This window comes from Polypterus senegalus, chromosome 3 (assembly GCF_016835505.1).
Source record: "Polypterus senegalus isolate Bchr_013 chromosome 3, ASM1683550v1, whole genome shotgun sequence".
Classification (NCBI taxonomy): Eukaryota; Metazoa; Chordata; class Cladistia; order Polypteriformes; family Polypteridae; genus Polypterus; species Polypterus senegalus.
In genome coordinates, this window is record NC_053156.1 from 238,746,069 (window position 1) to 238,768,479 (window position 22,411).

Sequence of the window (22,411 nt, forward strand, 5' to 3'; positions counted from 1 at the left end):
AGGGTAGGACACCAGGCCACAACAAGGCCTACTAACACAGGATCGCCAGTAATCGAGCATGATGAGCACGTCTGTGGAATTGAGGGCCTCAGACGGGGTCAGGACGTGCCAAGTGACTCGAGCTCAGGACGCCGGAGCACTGCAGGAGGTCGCTGCATTTAAAGATAAGATGTGGACAAACATCTCTAATGTGAAGGACAGTTAACATGTGGCAGTTCTGACGGTCACATCTGTAGCGCGTATCGAATCCCCCCTTTTCTTATATAGTGCCCTTTAATAGGCCCAGAGCGCTTTGACGCTTTTAAAATAAAGCGTAACATAAAATGTAAAATAATCTTTTGTCAAAGCTTAAAGAAGCCGCCTTGACTGTCAACGCTCCCACGCTGCACAGAGATCTACCATGCGACAAAGTGTGGCAACACAATTTTTTTTTCTTTATTCAGAGTAAGATGTGTCAACATCCAGCATGACAAAATTGTACAAAGTTCACAATTTAAAAATGAATTATCACAGCAACTTGTGATTTCACACATTTATAGCAAAATTAAAATGTCAACAAATTCATGCCGTGTAGTACAAAAATAAATTAAACTTCAGTTCCACAGAGAGCACAATAGTTTATACAAAATCCTGTATTAATAAATGATTACTTAAATTAACTAAGAAATGAATAAGTTATAATAAATAAAACTCTTGATGAATTCACAATAATTCTTATGAAAATTCAGCATTCTAATATGTGACACCATTGTGTTCCCTATGTAAATAGTCACAGATAACTTCTGATTTGATATTATGTACCAACAGTAGATGAGCAGCAGATTTGTGCTTAAAATCCCTTTCCATTGTACTGATAACAATAATAAATTCAAAAACCGATACTAGCTATTACTCTACTGAAAGCATTACTATATTGGCAAAAAGCTGCAGACACGATGCAGTGGGGAAAGGCAGATGCAGTCATGTAGAATGGAGCCCTGAAGCAGGACGGAAAGTACAATATATGAGAGAAGATGAACAACAAGCACCTCGCGTTAGCTCTTGAAAAGGCAATTCTGAACATGATCGCTACAACTAATAGCACAACAGAAAGTGGGGCCACACAGACATGGCGCCGCAGAGACCCACACTAATTACAGAATTTTTCCCAGCTAGTTATTAAGTCCATTGGGAAAACTGGCAAATTTTTGTACAGTGATTAAATATAAAGTGCTGCTGGGATATTGTCTTCATATATAATATACCAAAATGAAATAAGAGATCATCGTATTGTCATTTATTTATTTTTTTTTTAATCCCTGTAGATTCCATCGGTGATATTGTTAAACTCGCCATAGTGGCTCCAAGCAATTATTATTTCTTCTGATTTTGTGTCACGTGACTAATGACACTGGAAAAATTGCACACCTCCGTATATTACGCGACATATAGGATAAGTGCAAATAGTCTACTGGCACATTTGTGGGGACAGTGACCCTGTAAGTCCCGCTCTGATATATATATAATTTTTTTTTTTTTTCTTTACAAAACCCATCTCTTCATATTTAGGCTTTCAAGTACAGCTCTAGTTTATGTAAAAACATCAAAACATGGAAACGAAGGTGTTCCTGTGCAAACTTGTAGATAAATAAAGTAAACTCATATAAGAATCTTTAGCTTCTAAACTGAAGGTTGATGTCATTTTTTAATGCTTTTGTATTAAAAGATTCATATAAAAATTAATATTTTACATATAGTAAAAAGATTTCTTTTCCACTATGTTATAAATAAGAAATTGCATATACCCAAACTGTTACTGTAGATTGCATCCCATTTCTATTCAAATACGTGATTTACCCTTTATTATATATTGCTAAAACATTAACGGACTCAAACTAGGAAGGTTTTGACACTGAAAGGAAACGAATGCAAAGAGATGTAGCCTAATTACTCTATTGCCATTGCACATCGCGGCGTGTCTGGTTGGTCTAAGCACAGAGAATGGAGAGTTGTTTAATTCAGAGTCGTGCTTTCGAAATGTTGGGACTTCCACCATCAAGTTTCCGTGTCCTGATGTTTACAATTAAACTGAAACATTCATTTACTCACTCGTCTTGTCTTTTCCTTTTCACTCTCAGTTCAATCCTCTTCTTCTTTAAATGCCCCCACCCACCACCTAACCAACAAAAGCCATTTGAAAACAAAAGTGAAAAATTTTCAAGCATTGTTCAAAAATAAAGCATTTTACAACCAATTCTTACTATTAAACAATCTGAGCACAAAACATTTTTTAAAATTCCATAAAATCCTCCAATGAGGAAAAAAGAGAACAATTAAAAAGTGGTTGCTTGATGCAATTTTTACTCTAACCTCTGATTTTTTTTTTCTTCTTCTTCTTTTTTTATCGTCCAGTCCAGTACTTAATACTAAAATGTTTCTTCACTAAAGCATTAAAAAGAACTTAATGTCCTATTTTTGTTCAGCTTACTGTTCAGAAATATACAGTCAAAAATGTGCATACATTAGCAGCTATAAACATTACATGGCATATCACACTATGTTAGCTCATATGAAAACGTACAAAATGTGAATGTCTCCAAAAACTATTCTGCCGTTAACTATTAATAAAGCAAGACAAAAAAATCATTATGAAGTCTTGTAAGCATAACACTTTTGTAACAGAAATAAATATTTAACATTGTTTGATAAGTTACAGCAGCAAAACACGAGGCATCCCTTTATATTTTTGTTTTTGTCAAGCAAGTCTTCCACTTGCCATGTTGCTAGACTTGAATCCCTTGGACTGCTTGCTTAATGTTTTCCAGCAGGGCCTTGTTCTCCGGACTCTGGTACCGGTCCTGGTTGGTGTACATGTCTGTCAGTGTGGTCACGTACGCGTCAAAGTTCTGTTCGTTAATCGGCTCCTGCAAGAGAAACATGGACACATGGCGGGCATCAATAAAAGGCAATAAAGAGCTCTGGGCAGTTTAAGAGGAGCCCTGAAATGCTAGGTTGACTCTGCCATTGCTAAGCTATGCACATGTTAAGCAGAACTGTTACAATTAACTTCTAGCCAAACAGAAGAGTAACACATCCATCCCATTAAGCTATTTGACATTCTTCCTATGTCATCTAATATTTTAAAAACAGAAAACAAACGTATACATTTTGTAGCACATGAAACTGGATGTAGCTATTGATTTAATTTTCTGAAAGGGAGGGGGAAATAAACAGAATAGTTTTAATCACAAAATAACCAACACATTTAGATGTCATGCAATGGAACTCAAAAGCAGGAATTACTCAACCTATTTTGGAGATTTCACACAATCTGGGTCACACGTATCATGCTTAAGCAACAGAAAAAATAAAAACCAACAATAACTGAAAACAGAAATACAAACTGGGCCAAATAAGGGGAATGTGAACACGGACAGTACTATTAAGTCAGGTATTCTGGTGAGTGCAGTACCACCTACTCTTATCCATTATCACCATTGTTAATCAATGAAGCCCAATTTATAATTGTTCATGTGTTCTATTAATATTTGTAGCATATACAGAAGCATTAGAAGAGTCAAAAGCTTAACATTGGGGATCACCTTTGTGGATGAGAGCTCAAGTCATTGACCAATTTAGAATTTGAACTACTGTATATATTACAGCCCTCCTTTAAAATTGTGCAAACTGTTTTGTAAATGCCAGCCGAGTTGACATTCAGATTTTTAAAAGCCACTTTCATAAAGTACTTGAGCATTTTGTGGCACTGTAATTCTCAACCGAACCAGTCAAAGGCGGACTGCTTCAATAGAACTCAGTCCAAATGTTGCTAAGCAGACCCGTAGCAAATGGCAACAATGAACTTTGGATGTTGGTAGGCCCCAGAATTGCACAGGTGAGGTGTACAAATACAACATTACCAAATCATATACTGGGTATCTCTGGCAGGAGGGGCAGTGCTAAAAATGGCAAGAGCCTTTAACAACAACTGGGAATGGAGCTTTAAAGCACATTGAAGAATGAGGGAACATCTATGAAAAAAAACAAAATTAAATATGGAAACAAACAAAAATAGAAGAAAGAGATTAAAGAGAAATAAAGACGGGAAAAAAGGATAATCAGACTATGAAAATTATTCTCTTACTCTCTGATGCAACGGTAAACAGCTGTAATTTCTAAGGGGAGCCTCTTTTTGTTGCGGTGGTTTCTAAGGGGAAAGGTGTAAACAACATTCTATTAGCCTTATAAATCACTTTGGTGCCCATTTCAAAGGCATTCCAGGGTTTATTAAAAAAAAAGTAAACAAAATAAGTGTTGTATGCATTTAAGAAAACAATAAACAAACAAAAGACAACATCCAAAAAAGTAATCAAACCAATAAAAAGACATACATGAATAATAACAAATAATAAGATAAATAAGATAAAGAAAGCCACTCCCGGGCGTGCGCATCGGACTCAATATCTGGGCTGTTGCCAATTGGCTCCTGGCACTGAATCCAGCTCACCACACACCAACACGTTTAAGGTGGCCAGTAGGCTTAGCTTCCAAAAAGGCCAGACCAAGAGTTATTCTGGAATTGTTGACCTTCTTTCTTTTACAATGTTGGGCATTGGTTTAGTTGCACCCAAAACAAAACAAGAATCTTATTTAGTTCATTTTTAACCCAACATATAGCAAAGCAAAAAAGCAAAAAAAAAAAAAAAAGCAAAAAAAAAAAAAAAAAGAAAAGAAAAACAAAAAAAGAAAAGAAAATCACGTTGCTTTTTAAAATCCTCACTAGCTATAAAGTAAATTTCCCTTCATGAATTTCTGCAGTATTTCAACCTCTATTGATTGATGTTACAGAAAATATTTAGTTTGGTGTTTGGGTGGGGACGGGTTGTGATTCTGAGTAGGGAATAAAACTTTTTTTTATTATTTCGGTAAAGCTTCTGTCTATGAATATATGGTGAAAAACAAATTGAGGAAAAAGTTTGTAACAACTTCTGTACAGCACTTCCTTTAAAGTGATCTTCACGATGTACAGTTCAGCCACAAGAATCCAGTCACTACAGTATAATAACAGAATTGTGTGCACATTTAAAAGATACGTTCAGAAGGTTTCAAGCCAAACCTGTTTCTTCACAAACATGGTATATATGCATTTGTCATTTAAACGTAAATAGTTTCTGTAATGTTAAAAAACATCTTGCCTACACTGGCACTTAATAATGTAGGGAACTGGGCTTGGAGCACCACCAGAAACTAAAAGCCTAAAACCTAAAAGTGGCAAAAGTTTTCATATGAGAAAGCAGGAATGCCATATTTCCAACACATGTTTCTGACTGCAAAAGGGAACTGGAAATAATAATTTTCTCGCATAATCAGCATTTTTTCACTTAAGAAACATAGCAAAAGTTAGACCTCTTATATCACTGAAAGATGCTGAGAAATTAATTCACGCTTTTGTTTTCAGTCGACTAGATTACTGTAACGCACTCCTCTCAGGACTACCCAAAAAAGACATACATCTATTGCAACGGGTGCAGAATGCAGCTGCTAGAATCCTAACTAGGAAAAGAAAATCCGAACACATTTCTCCAGTTTTGATGTCACTACACTGGTTACCTGTGTCATTCAGGATTGACTTTAAAATTCTGCTTATGGTTTATAAAGCCTTAAATAATCTCGCCCCATCTTATATATCGGAATGTCTGACACCTTATATTCCAAATCATAACCTTAGATCTTCAAATGAGTGTCTCCTTAGAATTCCAAAAGCAAAACTTAGAAGAAGTGGTGAGGTGGCCTTCTGCTGTTATGCACCTAAAATCTGGAATAGCCTGCCAATAAGAATTCGCCAGGCTAATACAGCGGAGCACTTTAAAAAACTGCTGAAAACACATTACTTTAACATGGCCTTCACTGTAATTTAATCCTGAAACTCTGTGTATTCAATTCATCATAATAACTATTCATGGTGGCTTTAAAATCTGTACTAACCCCAACTCTCTCCTCTGTTTCTTTTTCTGGTGTCCTTTTGGTGGTGGCAATCTGCACCACCACCATCTACTCAAAGCACCGTGATGTTCCTACATTGATGGATTAAAAGCCAGAAGTCTGCATGACCATCAACATCAAGTCCTTCCGTGAGAACCCTAAATCCAAAGAGGACTGTTTCATTGATGTAGGGTAGAATGCCCAGAGGGGACTGGGAGGTCTCGTGGCCTGGAACCCCTGCAGATTTTATTTTTTTCTCCAGCTTTCTGGAGTTTTTTTTGTTTTTTCTGTCCTCCCTGGCCATCGGACCTTACTCTTTTTCTATGTTAACTAATGTTGTCTTATTTTAATTTCTTATTTTGTCTTTTATTTTTCTTCATTATGTAAAGCACTTTGAGCTACTTTTTGTATGAAAATGTGCTATATAAATAAATGTTGTTGTTGTTCTTGGTATTTCTCAAGGCAATAATGCATTCCCTATTTGCATGTGTATTAAGAGGAGGAAATCTCACATAAATATGGAAGTAAATCAAAATGATACCAAACACGTGGCAGGGTAGGAGTACAGTAATTTGCTCTTTCGAGAGGAAACACGGGGTGTTTAAAGATTATTGCAAAAGGAAGACAAGCACTGAGGGAATGCACACAGCTAGGCATCGTTAAAAAAAGATGGAATCTCATAATACTGTTTTTTTTGGTTAAAAATGATATGTAAAAACTAATTTACAATGTGTTTGTAATCTCAACATGCTAATCAATACTTGATAACTTTCCTGTCTTGAAACATTGTCATATTTGGAAAGTTTAAAGCTTTTACCTTCTGGTGGTGCCTTGTGCCCCATTGACTCCATTATAAAGCTCCAGTGTGAGCAAGATGTTTTTTAATATTTATAGAAAACACTTAACTGAACTTAACAGAATTTCATGTGGCTAATGTATATATACCATATTTGTAAATAAATAACTTTGACTTGAAAATTACTGAACTTTTTCCTTTAAGGCTTTTCCTGAGGATATGCATTTTAAAAAAATGACTCCAGCATAAAATTTAGGAAAAAAAGCAAAATGGCAACTTCCAGTATTTCATATTTCTGGACCTTAATTATGGCGGACCTTAATTTAGAATTCATATAGTCATTGCACAGATCTGACACATACAATGTTAAAAATCTTCAAGGTATGTGCCAAAGGGGGAGATACCATAAAACAGTGGTTCCCATTATAATTACAAATCGATACTGGATTTGAAAGTAGAGTGTGGAATGCCTTTACCTGTATTATCAATAGAATTCCAATGCATATGACAACTGTAACCGTCAACCCTTTGAAAGTTTGGAATTACTGAGAGGAATCAGCATTAAGCATTCACACAGGTGACTGTACAGCACACATTATGTACTGCAGCAAAGGTTTTGATAATTCTGAAAAACAATTGTAGATTAGGAACTGCAAATTTCCATTGTAACTACTGTATTGTACTTTCATTCATAAATGTCTTAATTACAAAATGAATTCTCACAATAGTAGTTTTGTTTCCAAGTACTGAACTTTGCAGACTAAGGGAGATTATTTAGAATTATTTATACAATGTATACATGATTTTCAGGTAAATGAACATGGACACATTTGTTGGTACCCTGCCACAAAAAATTAAAACCCACAAATATTTAACTTGAGACTGACAAAAGTAATTAACACCCATCATTGTTCATTCTGTATTTCACAGAAATCACATTGCTTTAGAGTTTTGATTCAACAGAATATTTTAAATAATAACACAAATGAAAATGGCATTTGCCAATATTTTGTTGAACAACCTTTAGCGACAATCGCTGCAAACAAGCGGCTCCTGAAGTTTTCAATGAAACGTTTGCACCTACAACTTGTAGTTTGGCCTGCTGTTCCTGAGCAAACTAAGCCAACTATGATAGGCTTGAAGGGGGCCTTCTCCAAACTTCATGTTTCCGTTATTTCAATTGATGCTTAAAAGGATTCAAATAAGGGCTCATAGAAGGTCACTTCAGAGTAGTCCAATGTTTAGGTCCGAGTCATTCTTGGGTGCTGCTGTGTGTTTTGGGTCATTATAATACTGTTGGAGGATCCATAACCGGGGCCAGAGATAGAGCTTTGTGACACTGGGCAGTATGTTTTGCTCCAGAATGTCTTTATAGTCTTGAGATTTCACTGTCCAATGCACAGACTCAAGGCACCCCATGCCAGATGCAGTACAGCAGCCCCAAAACATAACTGAGCCTCCTCCATGTTTCACAGTAGATATGGTGTTCTTTTTTTTTTGAAAGCTTTATTTTTTCATCTGTGGATATAGAGCTATTGTGACTTGCCAAAAACTCCAGTTTTTTCGCACCTGTCCAAAGGATATTTTCCAAGAAGCTTTGTGACTTGTCAATATGCCTTATGGTAAATTATAGTCTGTCTTTTTTATGTGTTTCTTTAAACAGACCTCCTAGGGCTGATGGACCTTGACCTTGGAGTTCATCTTGTATCTCTTTGGAAGTTGTCCTTGGCTTTTTCTCTACCATTCTTACTATCTTTGTGCTGAATCTGGGGTCAATTCTCCTCTTGCACTTGTGTGTAGGGACTAGCCACAGTCCCTTGGACCTTAAACTTCTTAATAAATTTTGCAACTGTTGTCACAGTAACATCAAGCTGCTAGGAGATGGTCTTATAGCCTTTGACTTTAACATGCCTGTTTATAATTTTCTTTTTCATCTTCTCAAGCAACTTTCTCCATTGCTTTCTCTGGAGCTTGTTCATTGTGGGACACTCAATACTTCCAAACAGCAGAATGACTATTTGCCTCCATTTAAATACGCTTAATGCATGATAAAAGACATTTGTGGTATTAAATAAAGAAAACAGCTAGTTTGAAAAATTCAGGGGTACTAACAAATGTATCCAGGCCATTTCAGAATGTCTTTGTAGAAAAAGCAACACTTTATCTCTTTTCACTCTTGCTTTGGTTTACTCGTTGACATATCAACGGCATGCAGATATGCAGTACATGGGACGATTGCTTTTCATTTAATCACTTTTCAGGAGGCATACAGCACTTTTTCAATGAGCTCTATGGTTACCAACATATTTGGCCATGTACAGGCCAAATGTATTAGATCTGGACAGTGGTCCAGATCTAATTACGCAGACCCAGATAATCTAGATGACTTTGATTTATGCTGGGATGATTCCAGTTTGGTGCAAAGGCAATTCTTCATGTCGTCAGTTCGCACACTTCTCGATGGTCTGGGATTTTTCAGGTAATTTTCTATGTAATAAACTTAACATGTTATAGCATAATGAAAATTGCATAATTAGATCTGGACCACCCTATAATGTACATATCAGAGGTCAGCAGCATAACAAAGAAATCATTAATAACATTAATAACAATTTAATCCATCTATTTTTTCATTAGGGACAAAACAGCCATATATTCATAGAAAGTTAGTCATTTAAATCTTTTTAATTAGTTGCAAATAATAGCTTATAGATTTATAAGGACTGAGTATCTGATTTTGGACAGTCTCACTGAGAGGTTAGCTATGAGTGTTACATTAATCATACCTAAGCTAGAGAACAGAATCAGTTCACAGGTTTAGGCCCATATTGTAGCATGTGAAGTACTGTATAGTGAATTCAATGTGAACAGGATATTGTGTCATAAAGTGCCTGGATTCTTCTGGCATCACAGGGTTAAGTCTGCATAATATTTGAAAACACATAAATTATTTTAATTCTCCTGGTATAAATGACTGCCTCTAAATTATTTTATAAGATAAATAAAAATAATTTCAGTAATGACATGTGTATCATAATTTTGCTTCTAGATATTAAAAATAGATCTCCCCTGCTCATTTTTATAAAATCCTCAAACTAAAAAAATAATATTGGGAAAACAAAAATTTATTTTTATTTGATAACAGCAGCTTTACTTTGCCATATAGCATGCATTAGCACAAAGACTATTTTTAATAACAGCTTTGGCATAGGTTCTTTTGCATTACAGAGCGTTTTGCATTCCCATTCTCTGTGGCCCTTACCATATGTGGGAGCTGGATATTAGCTAAACTGTTTATCAGTGACTGGCTGAGGTTGGCCAGCTCATGCAGGAGAGACTCATTTTGCTGTTCAATCACCTTGTTTTCTTCCTCTATAGACTTCAGATTAGTCTCCATTGTGGTAATCTAAAGAGGTGTAAACATAAGTACATTATCCACTGGAGCACAAAATATTAAATAATGCCCAAGATTTACAACTTGCCTTTCATCTCCTCATTATAGCTGTTCAAATGTCATATGTTTTAGTTTATTTCAGAAAGAACTAAGCATATAAACTTATTCAAAGTAACAGCACCACATCATATACACAGTCTCACAAAAGGAATACTCCCCTCCCTTATCTGGCGTGAAAAAGGCAAGATGCTCTTTACCAGTCTAACAAGCTATGCACTTCTTTTTACTTGCAACTGATTCATAAAATTTTAAGTGAATCTGCAGAAAAATTTGCATTTATCAATTATTATTTAACTTGAACCACATTTGTACAGCAGAAGTAGCTATAGTAAATAATATTCATTTTAATGCATGCCTTCAGACATTTTCTGCAGATACCATATACTCTGTTTTAATGTAAATTTATACAGTATTGTCTTGTTAAAACACATGCTCACATAATAACTTGTCTGAAATCTTTATCAATTGGGATTCCAAGAATCCTATTATAATTTCAAAGGTATTTTTAGACATTTTTATTCTACTTAGGAAACACTTTGCTAAAATGTAACAAATTTGGCAAATGTGTAGAATATTGTGAGATCACAGTAAACCAAGGTATACATTAGAAAAGTTTGAGGCAGCAATTAAAAGGACCATGCAGCTAAAGAATATAATGAAAATTTGGCATGATTTCAGCACAGCTCACATGATAACATTTGGCAAAATGAAAAAAAAAAAATACAGTGGATTTAGAAAATATCCACAACCTTTTACTTTCTGCACACTTTCTGTATTATACTGTAGATTCCATTTTTTAATGGATAAATATGGCATTTTTATACTAAATAACCCATAATGACAAAATAAAATCATGTTTTAGGAAAGGTTTGCAAATTTATAAAAATCAAAATTTAAAATCTCTCATTCATGTAAGTATTCAGACCCTTAATTCAATACTTTGCTGATGTCCTTTTGGCAGCATTTATAGCTTTGAGTCTTCTTGGGTAAGTACACCAGGATTGGGGCAGTTTATCCCATTCTTGCTGGTAGATCCTAAGAAAATATTATTAGATTAGACTGGAAGTGTCTGTAAACTGCCATCTTCAAGTCTCAAAAAATGTTCTATGTGGTTTAAGTCTGGGCTTTAGCTGGGCCACTCAAGGAGAATCAGTGGCTTGTCCTGAAGCCACTCTTACGTTGTCTTGGCTGTATGCTTTGGGTTATTGTTGTGGTGAAAGGTGAATCATCGGAGGTTGTGTGCGCTCTAGTGCAGGTTTTCTTCAAGGACCTCTCTGTTGCATTTATCCTTTCTGAGAAGCACCCATAGAGCATGATGCTGCCACCATCATGCTTCATTTTGGAATGGTATTAGACTGGTGATGAATGGTTCCTGGACTTTGGCAGACATAGGGCTTGGAGTTCTGCTCAAATAGTTACAATTTTGTCTTATCAGACTGGAGTCCTTTAAATGCTAGTGGGCTGTCATATGTCTTTTACTCAAAAGTGGCTTCCATCTACTGTAGTCACTCTACCATAAGCGCCTGATTGATGGAGTGTTGCTAAGATGGTTGTCTTTCTGACAGGGTCATCTATCTCAGCAAAGGAATGATGAAGCTCTGTTATAGTGATCCGTAAGTTCTTAGTTACCACCCTGACCAAGGTCCTTACTACTTCCACACTTCTTCTGTTTCAAACTTAATGAGGCAAATGTGCTCTTGGGAACACTCAAAGTTTTAGAAATGGTTTTATACCCTTGCCATAATCTATGCCTCACCACAGTTTGGTCACAGAGGTCTGCTGAGAGTTCCTTGGACTTCATTGCTTGGTATTTCACATGACATGTAGTTTGAATTGTTGGACCTTATGTACACAGCTATGTGATTTTCTAAACAATGTCCAATTAGTTCAGTTTGCCACAGGTGGACTCCAATCAGGTTTTAGACACATCACAAGAATAAAAAAGCAGACAGTAGGCACCTCACCACAATTTGGAGTGCCATGGTAAAGAGTTTGCATATTTATGTAAATGAGAGATTTTAGTTTTTGGTTTTTAATAAATTTACAGACCTTTTTGAGTCCGTTCTTGTTTTTATTTGTCTTTATGGGTTATTAAGTGTAGATTGATGACAAATGTATCAATTTAAAGTTAAATCTACAATACAACAAAGTGTGCAGAAAGTGAAAGGGTCTGAATATTTTCTGAATGCACTGTGTCTCTGAGTCAATGTGTACATTTACCATTCATTAATGGTTTTTTTCCTGTACAGCAACCCATAATGTGTGTGTGCATATATGGTATACATAAATGTGCCTTTATATAATGAGCCTAAATATATTATTAAAGGATACACTAGATACAGAGGCAATTCCAGGGAGAAGAGCATCACCAAGGTGGCACAATGTATAGATAAGATATCGTTATATAAAGAATCTTGCTAAGATCATGCCACACTACATTGTTTTGTTTCTGTCCTTTTCATTATTTAACAATATGTTTCCGGCCAAAGTATTTCATTACTATTTTGTATGTGCTAGAAACTGTTTTTGTTCTGAAAGCAAAACATATTGTGCCAGCAGAAACAAGTAAGTGCTACTGTATAATGCTAGATGCAACTGATTGTATGACAGCTCGAAGGGAATATGTATAAATTAAAGCACCCAGTTTACTGTATTTCCAAATACTATCAGCATGTCTAATATGTATAAATGTTTGTGTCACACTGGATCCACTGACCAGTGTCAAATTTTCTGCTTCACCTACAGGAAAGCTGAAAGACTGAATTGGTTTCAGCCTTTACTAGAGTATAATAGCAGGTTTTATTTGATTAGTATACTGATTTACTAAACAATTTAATGTTTCTACTTGCATCATTCATTAATGTTCAGCTTCTTACAGATGATATTACAAGAGTAAAACCTGGGTAATATGCACACGATAGATTGTAAACTGCATAAATTCATTGGTCTATTGTAGCCTTTTTAATCTGTACAGTCTGTTGATGAAAGTCTAATGGTGTGGAAAATATTGCCTTGGTACACATTAAATATCTTAATACTAACTGAGTGTCATTTCAGTTTCACAGAATAGCTAAGCTTTGTTGTTGACCATGTGCATCACATTATGTTTTCAGTTAACTCTTTTTTCCAACAGGATAATGCAACATGTCTCAAAGCATCCAACATCCCATGCTAGTTCAATGAATGTGACAGTGATTTGAGTTTTCTCCATTGTTCTGCAGTGTCACCAAAACTCAATCCAATAAAGGAGCTTTGGGTTGATGACAATGTGGTCAAAAACTGTGGGAAATGCTAGAAGCTATTCACAAGAATCCCTAAGAAATGTTTTCATCACAATGTTAAATCCATGACTCACAGAATTCAGGATCATCGTAGGCAAAGGGGAGTCCTTCCTAGTACCTAATAAAGTGGCCAGTGAGGGTTAAGAAAATGTGCTCTTTTATTCACTCCAGGAAATGAAAAATCTTTTTTGTATGTAATGTGATGTTTTCCTCATTCTATGTATTAAATATACTAATGCTAAAGCTAGTTCTAAATGTTGCTTCTTGGCAATAGCCTCAAAAATACCAAAATCATGCTTTACTGGCCTTATAATAAATTGTTACATTATTATAAGACCAAAAAAAATGTTTTTGGGTGGACAAAACCATGGATTTTCATTTTCTTGACTTTTTCATATCAAACACACACGACTCACTACTGTCAACTGACTAATGATTCTCCATGGTATTTTTATTAAGTATTTCATCTTTAGAATTTGGTACTATATATCAAGTGTAAAGTACAAGCCCTTTTTTAGAAATTTTTTCATATGTGAAAATATCATTTAAACATAAATAATACAACAAAATCATTTATTTTGTTCAAGAACACAAGCTTTGACCAAACCATTTTATTAGTACAGTATGTTGTGTAAGAAAAAAAATTTAAATTATTACCCCTGGTATCAATCTAAGATTCTTTTGAATCAACTGACTTGCACCATATACTAGCCATATAATTTGATAGAAAAGCAAGTTGTTGAAAATGAGTGGCAAACAATCTAAATATGAATTTTAAAACAATATGTTTTTAGTAAAGTAAGACAAGTGCATGACCCAGAAAACAAATAGCCTACTTGAAGTGACTATGACTACTTGATGATAGCATTATTTATGTCAAGAAGGACATTTTCTGCTTCAGTGATCAGTATATTTGTCAGGACAGTCAAGGAAGCCTATGTTATGAAGGAGAGGTCAAATTACTAGTTGCAATGAACTTTATGACAGTTATATCATTTAGAAAATAACACACTAGAACTTATTAATCTATAGCTATTTTTACTGGTACCATATTTCTGAAATAAATATTATTATTAGTCTTTCGGAAAATAACACCTTGTTAGTGGTTACTTTCACTGGATATTTGTATTCAGATTTGAACACAGATCATATACTGCAGAAATAAATTAACTCTAATTTTACATAAAAATAATTGTAAAATGATCTTCAGCAATATGTAAAACTATTGATATTAGGTACTGGCTCAAGAGGGCTTTAAACCCCAATTCCCTTAAGCTGCTGAATCATGCCTAAGATCTCTTGCTAAAGGGACAAAAGGCTAGAATGCTCCCTACCAGATCCTATTGTCCTCGTAGCCCTGAACCCTATGCAGCCTTTAAAGAGCCAATTTTTTCCCAGCGAGCTCTCAGGCAGTCTTCCATTAGGAAACAGTGCACTGTCACTTAATAGGCTGGAAGTTAATTATTACCCTCCTGCAAATCCTTTCTGACCTCACACTTACTGTACATAAGGGCAGCAGTGCCACAGTTCTCTTGACATGGGACCATGTGCAGTCATCAATCAGTCATAAGGTGTTTTAACTTCTAACTACACCTCTGCTTACTCTCTCTCTCTCCCTCTCTCTTTCTCCAGTGTACTTAGGAAGAGCAATTGCTGTTTGGTGCCACCATTTCCCCCTTGGCAACTTAGAAAGTAAATTAAAAAAAAAAAAACAGAAGCAGAAGTACATGAAAGAGAGGCATGATTTCAATCAGAAAGAGAAAGTGCAAGGATGTACCATAATAAAATATTTGGCAGACACCATTGCCTAAGGCAGCTTATAAGATTACAAAAAAATATACTGTGTTTCTATTGTTTAAATCAACTAGAGCACAATCAGATTAAGTGACTTGCTCAAGGTCAAACCACATGTCATACCTGTGGACTGAACAATGTCATTTAAAGGCCCATGCCTTAGCCTCTTCAACACATCGCATCTGCAGTACACTTATACTTATTCATTACTGCATTCCCCCGGTAACTTCTTTTCATATGTAGACAGTAAAAATTCACACACTCACAAAACCAAATATGACTCACATAGAACTGCCTTTTATTTTATTTTATTGATTTATTTATCTTAATTTTGTAAATCTTAATATGGGCCTTTAATCCGAAAATAAGTCTGTGGTACCCCTACTATGCAGGATACAGTTAAATACAATTCAGCACAGTATGGGCTTGTCTCATCTTATGTATTCTTTTGTTTTACAGATTTGATCCCAAACAGGCAAAGAGATAGAGGTCCAAAAATGCTGAACAATTAACTTTGAACCTTTGGTGCTGACCCTTCACCAGCAAAAAAACAGAACATCTTTGTAGCCTTTACTACCTTAAGACTGCAGCTGGGTGGATAAACCTCATTGGTAGGGCAGGAAGGAGCTCCCAAGAGAAGGTGAATGGTTTTCCTCTGTATTTAAAAAGGAAAAAAAGTATCTTAGTGGCTCTCTAGTGACATTACTTAGTGCATGTCCCTGTTTTATTTTTTAATATTTTTTCCTGCATGGTAGGTGGTACTGTAGAATATCAGTTATTCTTGGCCCTTTTGATTGGTGCGTCTAAGCAAAGTAGATGAATCAATAAAAAATAATGCTAAACATTTACCATATTAGATTACTTACATGTTCCCACACATACAGTGGCTATAAAAAGTATTGAATCTGTTGGAAGCTTTTGAGTTTTATTGTTATACAACATTGCATATTAGTAGATTTAATGAGATTTCTTGACACTAATCAGGAGAAATAGACTACTTAATGTTAAAATGAAAACATATCTCTAAAAAAAATCATATAAATTAATTAAAAATATAAAAAACAAAATAATTGATCACATAAATATTCACCCTGTTGAATACGACACACCTAAATAATTAAAGGTGTAGCCAGTTGGTTTTACATATCACATAATTAGTTCAATAAAGATAATCTGTCTGTAGTCAAGGAGTTTCAATTGATTGTAGTGTAAATGCACCTTATCTGGTCAGTCCAACTTGTGGGTGTCAGTATTGTGGCCTAACCTACACAATAAAGATAAAAGAACACAAGCAACTCTAGGAAAATGTGATTGAAAAGCAAAAGCAAGCGGATGACATAAGAAAAATCCAAGTCACTGTATATCACCTGGAGCACAATTAAATCAGACATTAAGAAGTGGAAATAGTATGGCACAGTTGTAAATGTAAAAGCTGTAGAGTAGGACAGCCGTAAAAACTAAGTACTCATACAAGAAGAAGTCTAGTGAGGGAGGCTGCCAAGACACACATGATAACTCTGATGAAGTTACAAGCTACAATACTTAAGATTGGAGAGACTGTGGCTACAAAAACTGTTACTGGGTACTTTGTTAGCCTAGGCTTTTTGAGAGAGTGGCAAAGTGAAAGCCACTGCTAAAAAAGGATGATTCAAGAGGAAAACTTGATGCAGAAATCTTCACTTTGAGAAATGTTTTTTTTCAGCAAACCCCAAGCATAATGCCAAAGCTATAGGTGAATGGCTTAAAAAAAGGTCAGAGCTCAGATTGTAATCCAATTTAGAATTTGTGGCTGGACTTGAAAAAGGCTGTTTACTCCCAATCCCCATTCAGCCTGACAGAGCTTGACTAGTTTTACAAAGAACATTTGAGAAAACATACAATGTCCAGATGTCCACACAGACACAAGGCTTTCATGGCTGCCAAAGGTGCATCTACTAAATATTGACTTGAAAGTGTGAATACTTATGTGATCAATTATTTTGAGATTAAAGTTTGTAATTAATTTGGCTACTTTGCAGAGGACTGTTTTCATTTTGTGTTGATGACTGTCAAAGAGCCAGATTAAATACATAATGATTCAATGTTATATAATGATAAAATATGGAATCTTCCAATGGAAGAATACTTTTTATAGGCACAGTACATATAGTATCTACATATAATTTAGTAAATACAATCATATCCATATGAAAATTCAAGAAAACCAATGTAATAAAACATAATGACAATTATTCTGTTTCTATATACTATTAAAATAAAATTTCACAACATATGAAATTTTAAAAATGAAAGGATTGTGTTTGATCCAGTTGGCTAATAACTGAGTTGACCTAAGACTTTGTCAAGCCACTTTTTAAAAACTGTAAGAATTTGTCCATTAACTATATTACTATGTTGCTTGTTCTAGTTTGTTCAAGGCTAAATAGGTTTAATTACTTTTGCCTGTCAGAATAAGCCCTTGGTTACTCTTCCCTGCACAGCTTCTTGTGCTGTTATGTCCTTTTTACAGTGTGGTGATAATGTGATATTGCCAATGCTCTACTTTTATAACTAAAAAATATACATTAACAGCTGTTACCTTCATACTTTATTGAACTAAACAAATATTACAGCCCAGCTAAGTGTGTTTAATTCTGGTCACCATGTTGCTATATATGTTTCTTTTTCTTTTATAGCCATTTATTAAGCATTTTTATATTATTTACTTTAGAATACTTTTGTACAATGATAATCCCCTAAGCAACAGAAGTATTTCAACATTCATTTGTCTATTACCACAGCTACTCATCTGTCAGCAAAAGCTCATTCACCTTTTCTGGCCCTATTAATCAAGTCTTAGCTGCATGAAGCTTCTTCAAATGCAGGTCAAAAATACACAATACCACTACATTTCATTTAAAATAATGTATTTATTTTTTCAGATATTTGTGGTTGGGCCCTTTGTGTTTCTCACCACAGCAATTGTGCAGCTCACCACAGCACAAACATTTACAAAAGTTTAAATTATGATGTATTACATAAAGTCTGAATATCTACAAAGTGAATCATTGTGATTGTTGTCACAAAATTACAGGAGTGATATAGGGTTGCTAGGGGCTTGAAGGTCACAAAGGTGTCAGAGGACAGGGATCACATAAAATATGGGGAATCCACAATAGAATTTTTAAATCTTTTATAGAAATTAGTTCATCACATTTACTCTTCTCGTAGCATATTAAAATAGTACTGAAAAATGGAGTACACAACCCAGTCTGGTCTATCAGCAGCAGCAACAACTACAAGGCTATAGTAATTCCATGGACAACTTTATAATTTGGACAAAAGGAATCCTATTTAATCAGGGTGCTTTAGTGGCAAGCAGCCTGGTGTAGTGGCTAAGGCACTAGAGGTTAAACACCAAGGTGTCACTGCGGTTGACCCTGAACGTGTCTTTGACCCACTCATGCTTCAGCTATAAAAAATAACAGTAAACAGTTGGAACATACAGTATCCCAGTCTTGTAAGTTGCCTTGGATAAAGGTGTCAATCAGATATGTATGAATTAATAATACTTTTCTTGTAAACTAATGGCATTTTATTTAGTTTCCTCATCCACCCTTATGAAGAGAAGTCATAGTAAAAAAACTACAGTAACTTTATAAGTATTTGAAATATCACAATTGAATAAAAAATAAATGCATAGATACTAATGTTGTTGCATAGGAAAGAGTTAAAACTCTTTGGGGAGAAATAACATCTGTAGAGTGTTCAAGTGCTTCTGAGGTATGAAATACTTAGAGCAAGTGAGTACAGCACGATCGTTATCAGGACCTGAGTTAAACACTTTCCTATTCTGTGTTGTGCTTGGTCCGAAGTCATGAAAAAATATAAATTCAGGAATCTGGCAAGTTTATTTCACCTTATAAGCTGTCTCTTGGGAGAGTTAACAATGGGTTATTCTGCCCACCAGGGTGTACGGAACATAATTACTGCCCAGCTTTGAGCAAGCAAGTAGTCTAGTTTTTTGTAAAAAGCTGTTATTATGGACTTATCGCAGCAGGTGTCATTATCATTTGCACTGAAGAGATCCTGTATGTGCATATTGTACTATTTATTTTACTAGAAGGATGACATGAAACATACAAACAAAAATTAAAGCCAAATTGAAATTCTGGAAAAAATTCAAACATTCACGTATAAGAAGTAAGACAAATAAATTTAGCAGAATTTTCTAGCCATCTTATCAAAGACTTCATGTGGTGTTCCAAATTATCTTTCTCTAAGGAAAAGTTTTTTAAAACAATATAAACTTGTTTAGCAGAACTCATATTTATTTTATTCATGTAATTAAAGTGTGTTTGACCTGATGCACAGTATGATTTAATTAGGCTTATATCTTAACCTTTTTTATTTGTTTCATCAAATATATTGATATGGTTCTAACTATGCAATATAAAATAAAAATGAATTCACATTTAAAAATGCACACATTTATTAGTTATAAATGTATCCTTCTGCTGGAAGACTGTCGACATATTATAATAATCCTATATATGAACATGCTATAGTAAGGAGAGCTAGAGATTCTTCTTTTACATATTTAAACAGTATGCAATAAGAACAATGTAATAGAAGTTTAAAGATATTTGTTGTACAAAGTATCTATTTAAGTAGGCAAAATGCAAAAAATACATTTTCAATATAATATTGGGACTAGGATTGGCACTGCTGCCTATTATCAGACCATCCAAAGGTAATTCTAATTCAGAATTTTATAACATACCTAGAAGCAAACTGCATCTGTGGGGTGTTTACATTCTGTTGACACACAGTTATATGTATACTTGAGGTAAATTAATTTTGGAATAATATCTTATGTATCTAATTGAACTTAATTGATCTCAGTCAATTAGATTTGAAAAGGTAATTACCCTAAATATTAATGAATTTAAATAAACATGAGGGCATTTTCAGATGCTACATGCCCAAGGATGTTCTTTTAAAGTCATAATATTTTATGGTTTCCAGTGTCATGGTGAGCATCTCGATTGAGAATAAACTAATACTTGTTGATCTCCTAAAATTGTTAAAAAATGTTCATTTTTAAAATATGTTCAAATGCCATTTGAGAGTTGGCCCTGATGCAATAAAAGACATTTCCGAAATACCTAGGCTTAATGGACATCATAACATATCTGGACATTTTTTAACTTGTTTTTATTGTTTACATGATGATTTTTAAATGTTCCAAAAACTCTTCAATATATAAAATAAAAATACTGTGTGCTTCAGTTATATTTTATAGTGGCTATTAGTAATTGTCTGTTCAACTAAGTACTGTACATGACATATATTTTATGTTAAATTTATCTGCTGATATTGGCGCCCCCTAGTGTGTGCTTGGTGTGTGGGTGTGTTTGTGTGTGTCCTGCGGTGGGTTGGCACCTTGCTCGGGATTGGTTCCTGCCTTGTGCCCTGTGTTGGCTGGGATTGGCTCCAGCAGACCCCCGTGACCCTGTGTTCGGATTCAGCGGGTTGGAAAATGGATAGATGGATTGATATTGGAGCCCTCTCCAAGGAGTGTCCCTGCTTTGTGCCTATTGCTTTCCGGGGTACTAGCTCAAAGTTTTCAGGTCCCTCCTCAGGATAAGTCAGTTTAAATACAGATGGTTTTATTAATCTGTTGACTAATATTCAAACAGGCATTTTAATGATAAACAGTAGTTCATGAATACAAATAAAATGTATCAGCATTCTATGAATACAATTATTCAAAGAAACTTTTCAAAGTTATTGATTGAAGTCCTAAATTCAGGAAATGATACCACATTTGAAGTTCATTGCCATGTGTACAGAGCACAGTGAAACTGAAAGTATATCCAGAGTATGTGTACAGTATATGCCAATTTTATCATAATTCTGACTGTGCAGTGTAAAGCAAATTTAACACCACACTTACTACTGTATATTAAACACCACCCATTGTATATTGCATTGTTTTACTTATGTCTTAACAAGTTAACAACTGTTTAATACACACATTTTCACATTTACACTTTAATAATTACACAGAAACTTTATAATGAATGTAACTTACCTGAGTTCTAAGTCTAATCATGTCTGCTTCCACTTGAGAATTGGAGTCATTTAGTTCTTTGATTTCTTCATCCAGCTGTTTAATTTCTTCATCATTCTCAATGCCTGAAAAATATTAAATAAATTCAATTGATAAACTGACTTTCACTAATATTCATGCCCAGAAATAAAACAAAAATAGGTTTAACATAGCACAGTTCCAAATTAACATAATATAATAGGTGTTTATGACAGTTAAAGTAAGCATTATAGCAATATTTCAAAGGCAATGCCTTGTGCTGGCTCTAAAACGTCTGAATCCATGCTTTAATGGTACAGTTTATACTTGGAGAGGACCCAAATAAACTAAAACTTGCTTATAATTGTCCAGTTTTGAGAAACCAATTAACTTGAGAAGAAAATGAAATGCATATGTAACAGAGAATCTGCAAACTTCACATAAAGTGACCAACCAGGAGATCAAATCCTGGTCCATTGACTGGTTAGGCAACAGCTTTTAGTAGCGCTCCAATGTGTTCTCCAATGTATGTATAATGTTTGTTAGAAATAAAATTCTCTTCCAGAATTAAAGGACATTCTAGGGTTAGTTTGTTGCAGCTGTGATGCCAGTTTATATTACATTTCACTTTCAGACAATTCCTCTGACTTCTGTTCTGTGTACTACAGATTTATGTTCTTTGGTCATGAGTTTAAATTGTTTTTGGAAATTTTTCATGCTAATATTTTTGTTGTTGGGGCCTGACTCCTTCTACAATAAAAATAATTGTTCTATTTTATTTTTTAACACTTTAATATAGACCAATGGACTGGAGTCCCTATCAGTGTATGTTAAGGAACTTAGGTTTGCTATCGCTGGGATAGTCTACGTGATTCCTCTTTTTGCTTCATTTTTTATTTTGTTGCTACATATTAAATAATGCATTTAAAAGGGTAAAGTGATGATCTGAAATTGTAAACAAGATGACATTTACACAGCTCTATGTCACCATTCAAAAACTAAAATGTGACTCACAATCCCTCCTAACCCATTAACAGCTGTGTTTGGGGTTC

The 22,411-nt window shown here is 34.7% G+C and overlaps 1 protein-coding gene across 15 annotated transcripts in view; it reads right to left on the reverse strand.

Annotated features, from left to right (window-relative positions):
* Positions 1 to 411: 411 nt before the first annotated feature.
* The window catches only part of LOC120526013 (myelin transcription factor 1-like protein), a 614,625-nt gene continuing 592,625 nt past the window's right edge, over positions 412 to 22,411 (reverse strand). For 8 of the 15 annotated variants that reach the window (XM_039748823.1, XM_039748819.1, XM_039748824.1 and 5 more), the window contains 5 exons: positions 21,363 to 21,466; positions 15,864 to 15,941; positions 10,020 to 10,163; positions 4,124 to 4,186; positions 412 to 2,903 (listed from right to left, as the gene is read on the reverse strand). In XM_039748823.1, coding sequence (XP_039604757.1) covers positions 2,763 to 2,903; positions 4,124 to 4,186; positions 10,020 to 10,163; positions 15,864 to 15,941; positions 21,363 to 21,466 — 530 coding nt within the window. In that variant the 3' untranslated portion in view covers positions 412 to 2,762. The remainder of the gene's footprint in view (positions 2,904 to 4,123; positions 4,187 to 10,019; positions 10,164 to 15,863; positions 15,942 to 21,362; positions 21,467 to 22,411) is intronic. The other 7 variants (XM_039748827.1, XM_039748829.1, XM_039748830.1 and 4 more) reach the window with 5 other exon arrangements.